Source organism: Mchenga conophoros, linkage group LG16, assembly GCF_057382185.1.
Source record: "Mchenga conophoros isolate Kocher_MC1m ecotype Shallow Benthic linkage group LG16, M_conophoros_male_GT1.1, whole genome shotgun sequence".
Taxonomy (NCBI): domain Eukaryota; kingdom Metazoa; phylum Chordata; class Actinopteri; order Cichliformes; family Cichlidae; genus Mchenga; species Mchenga conophoros.
The window spans coordinates 35,974,521-35,987,546 of record NC_140541.1 but is presented as its reverse complement, the minus strand read 5'-3'; the positions used below and the strand labels follow the sequence as shown (position 1 = coordinate 35,987,546).

Below are 13,026 nucleotides of genomic sequence, written 5' to 3'. Positions count from 1 at the left end.
AGAAAAGAAAAAGCGAGGAAAGAGAGTGGAAGCACCGCAGAGGGGGGATTGTAATAATCTTGTTTTGGCAGCTGCCCTCGTCCCTGTCGTCACAGACCTCAACCTTGATGTGCAGGTCATGATTGGACAGGACCACTGTTTGTGCCTGGAACACACACACACGGCTGGCATATTGCCCAGGGAACAGTCCATTGACGTCAGAGAGAGCAGGCTCTTGCCTCATCCCAGTCCCTCTTCTCCAAACAAACTCAAAACACTCCTGCCACACTGACTCTCTTCCTTTCTCTCTCAATTTGTTCTCTTTCCCTCTGTCTAACCCTTCTTCTTTTACAGAGGAAATAGTGGCTGGGACGTGAACCATAAGGGGGACAGACACTAAATAACCCTGTTAAATCAGCTGGAAGAGGGAGAGGAGAGACGGGGTGGTGGAAACACTTGATACACTCGGACTCTGTGCGTTTATTTCTCTCCCCTAAGCACACCGCTGTACCGCCATAGTGGCACACAACAAGCTCAGGTTGGAACCATTTCAAGATTCTTTCATTCATTTCTTTCTTTCTGCTGCAGAAAAAAGCCAAAAGTTTTCAGGAAGACCCCTTTTTCCTGCTGACTTGACTGATAGATGCAAATAGGGAAGGGAAGGAAGACTGCAGATGAGTCAAGAGGTGGATATCCAAGGGTGAAAAGGGTAAATGAAATAACTCCTGCCAACAGGATATTTCTACATAATAGTTAGCACCACTTTTAAGAGTCAAATGGTAGGCGTTACATGCATCACTGGAAACATATTCGTCCCACGCTGCTAACTTTAGTCGCGTATTTTCCCACGTCAAACAGAAATATAGCAGATATTAAAACCAGCTCGCAGCAATCAGTATTTCTTGGGGATAATGTTAAATTCCTCATTAAGTCTGATCTTTATGAGGCAAAAACAAAACAAAGGCAATGAGTAACTACGGAGTCCGCTGGGGGAACTTCTCCAATGACTTCCATGGTGCAATGATATTAGGCAACATTAAAAAGCAGGAAATGAATAGACACCTAAAATAGCACTGTCATAATCCTGCTTTGCGGTTAATGCAGGAGCTATAATTACAGTCACAAATATCAGGATAACAAGTCACACACACGGCAGTCAGACACGGACGGCAGGAGAACAACTACACCATTCAGTAGCTCGAGGTTTTATTCATTAATCTACTTCTGTGCATGACTTTGGTAAAATAATACACAGCACTATAGTAACGCTCAGCGATCATCACACGCCAAAGCATTTTCTTGTTGTGGTCTAAAGCTTAAAGTCTAGCTCTTCAGGTGTTCAGGTGATACTTTGAGTAATGGACTCAGGTTACATTTCTTGCTGAAAAAGGGCAGATCGTTAAAGTTAAAGGTGCCATTACAGCTTTTTAAAGCTACGCAGAATGGCTCCAGTTAACTAAACAACCACCATCCTTTTTCTGTCCTGCGTCTTTTAACAACTTCATGCAGTCACTGAACTCCTGCCTCTTCTGAAAACCTCACTGGACGCCTTTTATTTAATCCTGTGTGATAATTCCACTGCTATATGAAGAGGAAATCATCAGGTAAGGGATTGCTTGAAAGTCTATCCGAGGCCCGTCATGGACACCACACACACAAATACACAATTGTCATCCCTTCAAGCCACACAGGAGAAAATAGGCTGCGAGTAACCACGCCAACCCAGGGAAATAAAGCAAACTGTACAAAGACCTCAACGTTCCAGCAGCTTTAAATCCAGTATCTGTTTCCCATGAGGCAAGTCGGGAAAGCAGTAAGCTACAATTAGACCCTAATAATAATAAAAATGAACTGACTTAATTGGAAGACTTATGTAGCAGAACTCAACGCAAAATTACACAGAACATTATAGCTCATTATAATTGCCGACAAATAACCTAATGGGATTTACAGAAATTGCCACAAGCTTTGGTGACTTTACACTTGTTCATTTTTATGCATATATGTTGTTCTGGTTGTACCGCAAACTTTGGCTGCTGATTGTTAGTGATTAGTGGGCAGCTCCTCACCTCATCCTCTGTGCAACTCAAACCATTTTAGTTCCAGTCTCCCTCAGCGCCTCCTTCTAATATGCATGCTTTGTCCGTCTCTTCCTCTTACTAGTGTATAAATCTTTATGTGGGGAAAAACTCTTTCTGCAGATACATGTTCAAGCCTGATTCCCAACCTGAAATATTGAGGTGACATCCACAACAAGAAAGATTACAGGAGGATGTTTCTGGTAAGTATGACACTCACTGCTTGCTTTTTATGTGATAAAACTATTGATTTAGTATCTTAATCATATATAAACAATGGGGGATTTTTTTTGTAAGTTTGCTCACTTACAAATAAACAAACTGTCTTGTATTTTGTGGCAGTTTCGGTTTAATGGAGAGAGACAGAATAAAAGTCACTCAGTGATCCTCTGCAACCCAGCCAGAATTCTAGATCCCACAGACTAGGGGTTAGGGATACAACCAGTCAATTAAAGATACGCCAGAGCTCATCTTGTTATGTATATAAAGTACACCTGTTTATTCCAACCTCTCCACCATCATGTCAAGACCAAAAAGTTGTCCAAAATTGTCGAATGGACAACAAAAGCATCAGTAAGAAGCTTGGTGAGGAGGTGAAACTGAAGAAAACTAAAATGACCAACAGTCACCCTCAGTCTGGAGCTCCATGCAAGAGCTTGCAAGAGGATGATCATGAGAAAAGGTGGTGAATAAGCCCAAAACTATTAAGACAGTTGGGCCCACAGTCACCAAGAACACCACCACTGGTAATCTTTCAGCAGCTACAAGGTCCCCCTGCTCAAGAAGGCACACACACAGGCTGGTCTTAGGTTTCCCCGTGAACATCTCAGTGACTCAGAAAAGGCCTGGGTGTCGGACGAAACCATGTTTACTGGGAGGAAAATGCTGAGTATGACCCACAGAACACCAACCCCACTGACAAGCAAAGAAACCTAAAGGATTTAAAGTTTCTGTGAAGAGGAGAGGACCAAAATCTCTCCTGAGGGGTGTGCAAACCTGGTGAGCAACTATAAGAAACATCTGTTTCTCTCCATTAAAATAAAACTACCATTAAAATTAGAGACTGTTAATTTCTTTGCACGAGAGCAAATGCACAAATTCAGCAGGGAGTCAAATAACTTTCCCCTATTGTGCAAGGATATAAATATATTTTTTGGGGGGGCTGCTATGCCTTGAGTAGATGAATGCACGTCCATGATAAGCTGACAAAGCCTCAGATTTTCGATCACATTGATTACTTTTACAAATATTTACCTGATTATTTGAACCTTTGGGCACATTTAATGCAGCCATGTGACACAGTATATGAAATTATGAATTTCAGCCACATAAATTATGACTGTATCATAGAGCAACTTCACACATAAGCTTGCACATACGCACACTCTTCAACAATGAAGCAGTGAGTCATATTTCCTGTGTGACCATATATGGAAGATGCTTCCTCTAGTGCACAGTTGCCAGGGTGACAGTGAGAAGCAGGGACACATGAACACAGAAAGAAAAGAAAAAAACTAGCTAAAAGAATTGCTAATTGCAGGCTGAATCATCCAGCGCTTGGAGAAAAGAAAATAGGACTCACAAACATTAACCAAGTCAGTGTCATGTAGATAGACAAACACTCACACACACAGTATATGGACAGACATACAGCTGCCTGCAATACCGCAGCTGTTCAGAGTTACTTTTGATACTGCGCACAGACATGTGTTGAAATACCTTGTTGATGATGTGCTGCTGCTGCTGCTGTTGGAACAGTTGTTTGTGCTTCTCCAGGAACTGCTGGTGCTGCTGCTGGACCACCAGGTGCTGCAGGGCCTGTGTCTGTCCGCACTGCTGCTGGGGCAGAGGCGCCGACTGCGTTCTCCCCAGGGGACGGTGGCTGCGCATGAGCTTGGAGACGGAGGACGATGGCAGCGGTAGGCCACCCAGCCCAACTACAGAAAACACAGAGCGGTTGCAGGAAATGATCTCAAGCATTTTTTTCCAAAAGCTGTGTCTTATTTCTGTAGCTCCACTCATCATTCACACATATTTTAGGTGATAATTTTAGGTGATTTTATTTCATCTACTTAAAAGAAACTGGAGGCTTTACAACTGGAACCACAGGGGCCCCTCTCATATGACGGATGGAAACCGTTACTCAGGAATACCGGCTGCACATTTTAGCTGCAATGCAGTGCAGGTCCTGCTTTTTTCTAGCTGAAGTGATATTTTAAAATAAGATGATGTCAGACAAGTTTGCCACATTTGTCTCCACTTATAAATTTCAGTAGCTTGGTTCAAGCAGCCCCTGCAATATAAACAGTAAAATAGATCATGCATTAAATGTACTGTAAGTGACAGAGTTTCACTCCTCAGGCTGAATCACATCTGAGCAATCAAAAGGCCAAAAAAGGATTGATTTTGGCAAAATGTATCCTTTGACAGCTATTTAGGTCTTTATTAGTGTTTTTAAGTCATCTCCATTCATAAACAATGAACAGCAGAAGGAAGAGGAAGTCTTGGCCCTCATATATGCCAGGAAGCTTTCCAAAAAAGATCGGCCTTCATCTTTAGAGGCCAGATTCAGCAGACAATAGCCAATGAGATCACAGATTGCAGCAGTACAGAATGAACTGTGAGGTCATTTTCCGAATCCACGACAAATAATCTCAAACAAAAATCGTATTTATTTTATTCCTTAAAAATCGTTGACGTTTTTTCCTCCAGTGATGCTCTCAAAACTATAAGCTGCCCAAATCATTAGAACCTTGAATTGTGTGTATGTAATCTTTCCAGTAATTATTTTGGCACACTTTGAAACATAATACTGTTATCGCTAAAGCTTAGAGAAGAAACAGCAAAATATTTGGGCTGTAGATTCTTTCGGTGGACCACACAGTATCAATAATTCAGACCTCACCCACTGTTTGAAAGAGAGAAAAATAAAAATCCTGCAAATGTTGCAGTGAAAACTGACCCACTGGACTGTGGCTTGGATCCAGCAGTACCATGTGTTGGAGGAGGGGGTTGTGACCCACCGTGCCCCCTCCTGGGCCCTCCCTGTCCAGTGCTGAAGATGCCAAGTAGGAGGGCAGGTGGGAGGGCAGGAAAGGAGGGGTCAGTGGAATGCCCTGCTGCAATGCAGGCAATGCCAGATGACTCTCGCCATCTTGGTGTCCCGATACCACCTACAAAGACACACAGGCAGGGAGAGGGAGAAAGAGATGTTAAGGTGGGGAAAGAAGGAAAGAATGAAGGCAATGACAAGACTGACGAGTTCAAATCCAGTTACAGGCTCTGTAATATCCTTTGTATTTCTAAGGAAACTAACCAATGAACCTTCTCCACAGTGATGAGAGTAATTACAGTACAACTAATGAACGATTCGCTATAACTAATGTCATATTTCCCTCGGGATGAATAAAGTATTCTGATTCTGATTCTGATATCTAAAAGTTTGATTCTGTGGTATTTTCTTTTAAATGGACTCACAGTGCTAGCAGGTCCTGTGGCTGGCAGGCCCAGGGTGATGTTGGGCAGAGACGGAGAGGTGTAGAGAGAGAGGTGGCTAACTGACCCTTCCCGTGTTGCCAGCCTCTGGAGCAGTGAGGTCTGCAGACACATCCACATTGACATAAATACAGTGCAGATCCAAGAAAACAGTGCTGTGTACAGTGCAAGACTTTTCCATCTCTCTCACACATACAAATGCACACGCAGCCACGGGCACACAGTCATGGATATTAGATTCATTTAAATCTATTTACCATAATATGTAACCACAGCTATGACATGAATAATCCAAATATAACATTAACCTAAAATCAAAACTTCCCCCGAAAATTAAAATTGACTTGCTTTATGAAGACTTAAATGATGACACTGATTAAACAGATGCGGGTCTCTCTGCAGGTGAAGAATGAAGCCAAAGCTTAACAGCCAAAAACTGCAGTTCCTCAAACTGCCACTTGAGGCTGGCATCAAATGCACGTGAGTCCACAGAGAATAACAGAATAGCAGAAATAAACATGTTTACATCCTGGCACCAACTCTTTTGGTCTTCCTACTTACTTTCCCCATTATGTCAACTGTATGGAGCTTTTTATACCTCACCTAACACCACAGGGTCAGGCTGTGGTCCAGGCTCTTTTACACAGAGTTCGGTCATGAAAGGGTTACAGACCCAAAGAGACAGAAGCAACAGGGTTAACTTCAGAGTGTACCTAACCTAGCTGGCTGAAGGCCACTGATGAATACCTGATGATTTTGGAGCTGAAGAGCCCATGCAAGACTTTTGAAAGTACCCCTCGTGTCTCTTTGGATGTAAAACATGTTTTTTATCCACTCGTGCGGCTCGTTATAAAATGTGAGATCACTTAAAAATTGCAGAATGTTTAAAAAAAATGTCGATGGGATTCCAGGAATCACATTCGGAGACTCCAACTGTCTCAAGATGTGCAGAGTTCACCATTTTTGCACCTGAGAAAGTTTGTGATGCGGGTTATTTGTCCTTGAATTTTCTGTGTAGCCTGTATGACTCACACATTATGACTGTATTATCTAGGACTGATTCCTGGAGTACTATAAATAACACAGTTTTGTGTGATTATGTGTGAATTTAGTTCTCAGTCTCATTGCTGTTATTTATTGAAACAGCAGTGAGACCCTTTTCTAAGAAAGCTGGTTGTCTCTCTGGGCCTTGAACACTTTTGTCCTCTGACGCAGACTCTATCGCCCAGTTAAATGTTCTTAGAGTCATGTGGAAATAAAAGGTGTGGCTGTTTGAAGCGACAGGTTTCTCTGAAGAGTGAAAATCTAGTATCATGTTCTTTTGTTACTTATCACTAATAAGCAGCTATCTGTGCATCTGTATAGTTTACTATTACAAACTGCTAACCACTTTTGGTAGCAGAGGTTGATGTCATGGTTAGGGATGGGTATCGTTTAGGTTTTATCTGATACCAGTACCAAACTGGTACTTTTAAAATGGTGCCGGTGCTTAAATGGTGCTTAAAGAATGGAAAACACACACTTTGTCCAAAAACCTCTCATGTTTAGCTGTTTTTTTGTAAAAAGATAACAATGTTAGCCTTTTCTGCAGCTATGGGGCATATATGGTATCACTCTTGGCTGGAAGCAGTGCTTAAACAATGGAAAAAACACCAATTTTTGTCCAAAAACCTCTCATGTTTAACTGTTTTCCACTTTTTCTTTGGTCATTTTAGCCTTTTTGGCCAGGGTGAAGGGAGTATCTGCCATCAAACAAGAAGACAGCCGCATGTACCCACGACGGTGTTTGCTAGTTCACCTTACATGCATTAATGTAATAACGTGGTTAGCCTACTCAACGTGAATTATACACGGACAACATTAAGCTACTCGCCCAGAGAAGAACGGCTGCTGCTGCATCACCATCCATCATCATTTCTTCTACATTGGCAGGGCTAGGGGCCAGGACTCTATTCTTCCGGTTCTTGGGGGATGTTGCTAACTCCGCGTCCGATAACATGCACCATGCCCGCAGTAGATGTGCACGGTGTGAGGTCTCGCAGCAAGCTATCAAATACGGTGCATTTCTCGCCTTTTAACAAAACGCTATGCGTCGCCAGGTGTTTTATCAGATTCTTGGTGTTACCTCCTTTGCACAGTATCACAGTATCAGCTTAAAGCACTTGTTGCTGCTGAGTTTGCATCTTTTGCTGTGAAGTACAGCAAAACCGCTTTGCCTTGGGCATTTTTAATCTGTAGCTCTGCTCTAAAAGAACGGACGCACCTGGGCCCGCCTACTATCCTTGGAAACGTAAAATGATTGGCTAGAATCTGAAGTGTATCACATCTCAGGAAAAAAGCACCGAAATGTGCGCTGTTTTTCGGTCTGGTTACTACCGTTTATGTCAGAACCGGGATACCGATACCCATCCCTAGTCATGGTGGCCAAGTCCATCTTTCATATACAGTGTATGGATTAAATATACTCACAGGCTGACGCCTCTATTAAAATAAATTAACACTGCAAATCCTGGTGTCCTGCTTCACAAACACACATGTGCATACGCTATAATTAGAGATGCCATGATGTTTACCTCTCCTGGACTGCTGCAGATTGTGATCCCATTCTCTGTGGGGATGTTACTGGAGCCATTGTTGGGGGAACTGGGACCTGAGCCTGGTGCACTGTTACATGCAGACTCTAGAGTACATACAATGAAGAAAAAATGAATCAACTTTCTGCACTGAAATGCATCAAACTGGGTGACTATTTGTGATAGCACCTTAAAACAACAGTGACAGGAGTCCTTACCAGCGACGTCTAGGGGACGCTTCTTAACAGTAGCAAGGGGTCCATCTTTCCTACGGAGCAGAGGGCTGCTGCGACGCTCCGTCACCTTCTGTTTTAGCCGAGAACGAAGCTTTAGGTTGGGCTCAGAGGCTGAAAAGACACAAATGTCCATACATTTCAATCCAGGTTAAACGATTTAGTGTCACTACAACTGTCACCTCAAAGAATTTCATATTGCAATGTAAAGACGCTAAAATGTTACATCCTAAAGTAAATCAGACTTTCTTTGACTTAAACTCATGTCTGTTTGTAATGTCTATAACTGAAATAGCTGAGCTGCGACAGGGCTAGAGGCCTTTAATTTCCAACTAAAACACCATTTCTAAAAATAAAATGTGTTACAGCTCAAGCTCGCCCCATAAATGACTTACAGTTTACACAGTTTCTCTAACCTGGCAGTCTGGCCCTCAGATTTGTGGGTCACACGAGTGGGAGCTCGTTTGTTGGCGTGTAGCGGTGCTAATGAGCTTGTCCCTATAGACCACACTGTATGCACTGGCTGACATATTTGGGAGCTGAGGTTTGCCATCATCATGTGACAGCGGGAAGCGGTGCAACACCAGGGGAAGCAGCCAAATGGTATTTTCCTTGACCCCACGCTTAATGATGCTGCCTTCACGCTCTGCTAATGAACACTGCTTGTTTCCAGACACTTCCAATTTAATACAAACACGAAAAATGAAAAGAAAACTGACAGTGTTTTCAATTAGGTTACTACGCAAATGCTGTGTGTGGTGTGGGAAGGCGCTACATGAGGTGCAGAGGCTTGTCAGAGGCAGGCGTACGGTATATCCGGGATTCCTGTCATGTCACGATCAGCGCCTGACATTTTCTGCGCAGTGCTGCTTTGGTGTCTCTGTTGTAGGCAGTTTACCAAACAAAGGCAGATTTATTCTCTACTCCACTGGCTTCCTTCCGTTCCCTTAGGTAAAGCAGGACGGTTGACCACCAGTTGACCCTATGCTCGTCCCCTGACCTAGTATCAAACAGACCATGCCTCATTCATTAGCCTCAGAGAAGGAGGCGGGGCTTTTTGGTACAGCCAAGTGGAAGCGATTGATTCTTTGTGTAATGTGGAGATTTATTCTGCAGCAGAAGAATTATTCTGGGTCATTACAAACCCTCTGGCCCCTAGAATGCTAATCAAAGTAGGATAATGCACCAAGTTTTAATGTACTTCAAAGAGGTGCTAGCTTTCATTATACCACCTGGTCAGCGGGGATGAGATAAACTATCATGAATCTATAATGTCTAAGTACTTTTTCAAATGCACTCTCAATTTTAAGGGGAACAGTGCTGCAGAACTTATGAAAGTCAATTATTTAAAAAAGACCTTCTTAGTGGAGGGCACTCTTCCAAAGTCTTTGTTAAGAGGGACGGGGAGACTGAGGATAAAATGCTATGCATTAGTTTAACAGGAGGAGACCCTGTGAGAAAAGGAGCGCAGTGCATTAAAGTTATATTTTAGACTATGACATGCTGAACTGTAACAGTCTGACCATTCTTTCAGTGCTGACACGATAATGATAACTGACAAAAAACCCCGATAATAACTGCACGTCAGATTTTCTCTGCTTTAATAATCTCTGATTTAATCAACAAAACAGAACAAAAGTTGGCCTTTGTGTAGTTCTCAGCCATTAAAAAAGGCAATCAGTGTTATCTTTGTATGAATGCCAGCATTCACTGATGAAGTTTGTAGCTGTCATAAAAGAAAGCATTCAACATAACTGGTTTACCTGACTGACTCTGTCTGGTTTAAACACGATTCAATTATTCGTTTAAATACTGGCAAGAGTAAGATAACCGTGTGCTGAGAACCTATGAGAAACTGAGCTGATCCACCTCCATCAAAGGTCTACCTGTGGACTGAGTCACATGCCCCTGCTTGTTTACTGATACATTAGTAATAACTAAGAAAAAGCTAAATAGTCATCAGATGCTAGCCGATGTTTCTGAGCCACTCTGTTGCTCTCAAACTGGAGCGTTTACCTCCCTGCAAGCTTGCTCAAACACGATTGGTCAGTAGGATTTGAACTATAATCAGACTAAAAATAGACCAAAAAGTTTCTGCAATCAAAAATCCCTCTGGTCTGTAGATTGTGTACATGAGCAGCCAGGCGATGGAAACTGAGAAGAAAGAACCACAAAGGTAGTTACAGCAGACGCAAGAGATACGCATTCAAGGTTGTTTTTTGTGTGTGAGAGTTATTACGATATGGAGTGCTAAAGGGAGCGGCTAGAGTGCGACCGCTACCGAAGGACAAGCTGGAGATTAGAAGGACGTTAAAGAGACGAGGAAGGAGGGTGAAGCAGGGTGTATGTCTTTGCTGGGCACCATTCACAATGGGAGTGTTCACCTCAGGACACAGTGACTTTGAAGGGTGTTAATGCCGACTGGGCAGAAGCACACCAGTGTGCACACGTGTGAACACACTCGCTGCAGAGGGCCCAGACTGTTCTTTTTTCTGCTGATGATAGCGTTTTATTGCAGCCTTTTGTGCCTCCTTCACCTCCATCCATGCCCTTCTTTCTTTGGCTTAGTCTAAGAGCCCATTTCTCTGGAATTATTTCCTCTCCTGCTCCTTATTGTTGACTCTTCATGGACACACTGCTTGTTACAGTACTGCCTCGATTTTGTTTTTCTTTTTTTCAGATTTAGATAATCTCCCACCAGAGCAGGACATTAGGCAGCATAACTGTGTGGCCTTGTAGGTGTGATAATAGATGGGACCAGAAGGACTTTTATAACCTATATAACACATACTTTAAAAACCAACAGTCCGAGCATGATAAATGTGATATGGCATAACATATTTGAATTTAAGGCACATTTTATATCTTTTATCACCCCCTCAAAACATCCAGATGAAATTCTAGAAACGTCCTACCTGGATGCTTGACCATGCATCAAGACTCCCTGACGTCACGTGGCTATATGAATCGTGCTGATGGTTTCCTGTTCACGGAACAGGACAAAAACTCTGATCCCTTACACTTCAAGTTATCCATTATATCTCAGATTAAACATCTGCATATGTGGTATTTAATATTTTAATAGGGAGGTGACGGGGAAACCGGTTCTCAGATCTAAAACATATTGATCAGATGCTCATTTGTTTTGACAGAGGAGTCCCGGGCTAAAGGAGTCAAGCTGGGGGAAGCCGTGCTGCTGTGCCAAGGAAAGGGAGGGAGGGAGGTTTATGGAAATCAATAGAGCAGTTTGCTGAAACTCATCAACTGAGCTTCCGAGAAACATCATATGTGGATCTACATTAGATAAATGGATTAGATGGACACAGACACAAAGACATATAGACAAGCCTTTGTCTCATTTGCATGTGTTCTACAAAAAATAAAAATAAAATAAAGTCAATCAACTTTGATTAAGCAGTTCACTAAAGCCATTTTATGGCATGAAAAGACAGCATTGTGATTAAAAACCATAATTCAAGAAAAGATTTCTTGCGGGCACATTAAATAAATATGAACATAAGACACCAAAGAGCTCGCCAACAGTTTCCCTTTGATTATAAACACTGAGGTTTTCTCAGGGGAGAGACAACTGTTAAAACCAGCGACAGCCGAGCCGTATATGAGAAGCGAGAATGAAAGAATGGAGTCATTTTTACAATTCAGCTATTTTACCGCCATTTGTAACATACCAGAGCGACCCATAAGAGCATAGCGCAACCAATTCACATTCCAGCAACATCACGAACAGTCAGTCTTTTGCTTGATTTACCTTTTGTTTAGTTTAATATGTAGAAGTGCTAAGTGTTCATCCTGGGGTTAGATAGGAGCAATAAAGAACGCAGTTAAACTCGAAGCTAGGACGTGACCTTCCTGACTACAGTCACCAGAGACATGCAGCTCATAAAGGAGTGTCAAAATGTAAAGCCGAGCAGGATAAAAGAAGGAAAAAGGAAAGTTCTGAATTGCACGCGGATATCCTGCATGCTTCGACATTAGTGCAAAGTGTGTTATGGGAATGTCAGTGTGTGATCTCGTATGAAAGAGACAGGGAGAAATGGGGTCAGCATGACAAGTCTGCCTCTGTCGTGAAGGCCTTGCAGACTTCCTGCCATAGCGTTCAAAGTGGCCTTCTGTGTTCTGAGAGTCATTACCACAAAGCCCTCCATACTTGGACAATGAGCCCCTTTTGGAATATACTGTGTGCCTGAACTTGCTAGTCAAAAAATAATTTTTAATGCACATTCAGTGAACATAATAGGGCAAAAACGTCATGTGTGACAGCTCCAGCGTCAGCAGAGTGCACGACTGCGGCGACTGCTTTCACTCACTTCCTCCGAACACAGTTCACATATTCACTTCAGCCAGTCCTGCTCACTTCTGACACAACAGTTCCTCAGTAGCCGTATCTGTATGTCTATACGCAATCGAGTTTTCCATCTCTTTCTCTGGTTATATCGCGCAAGCAGAAATACCTTAAAATCCAAAACACTTATCTTAAAGAGGTCTTTGCACGCGCGCTCTGATATATAATTAACTCCTCATTAAGCTTTGTGTCAGTGCTCAGTGGGAAGAATTTTTAAGTTGTGGATATTTCTCAGGGGAAAATTCCTGAATTACATAAAGTGTCCCTGAAAGTTGAAACTCGCAGTGTGAGTTTGTGTGCCAGGA

The 13,026-nt window shown here is 42.6% G+C and overlaps 1 protein-coding gene and 1 long non-coding RNA gene across 5 annotated transcripts in view; one reads left to right on the top strand and one right to left on the bottom strand.

Annotated features, from left to right (window-relative positions):
* The window catches only part of hdac4 (histone deacetylase 4), a 122,774-nt gene that overhangs the window by 29,326 nt on the left and 80,422 nt on the right, over window positions 1-13,026 (bottom strand). For all 3 annotated transcript variants that reach the window (XM_085248717.1, XM_085248719.1, XM_085248718.1), the window contains 5 exons: window positions 8,344-8,472; window positions 8,126-8,232; window positions 5,535-5,654; window positions 5,020-5,230; window positions 3,777-3,994 (listed from right to left, as the gene is read on the bottom strand). In XM_085248717.1, coding sequence (XP_085104843.1) covers window positions 3,777-3,994; window positions 5,020-5,230; window positions 5,535-5,654; window positions 8,126-8,232; window positions 8,344-8,472 — 785 coding nt within the window. The remainder of the gene's footprint in view (window positions 1-3,776; window positions 3,995-5,019; window positions 5,231-5,534; window positions 5,655-8,125; window positions 8,233-8,343; window positions 8,473-13,026) is intronic.
* On the top strand, window positions 321-6,059 carry LOC146557238 (uncharacterized). Of its 2 annotated transcripts, XR_014888896.1 has the most exons (5): window positions 321-517; window positions 2,181-2,260; window positions 3,834-3,976; window positions 5,537-5,652; window positions 5,955-6,059. It is a non-coding gene; the product is annotated as an uncharacterized LOC146557238 (long non-coding RNA). The 2 variants fall into 2 exon arrangements; XR_014888897.1 differs by lacking the exons at window positions 321-517; window positions 2,181-2,260 and adding an exon at window positions 3,492-3,652.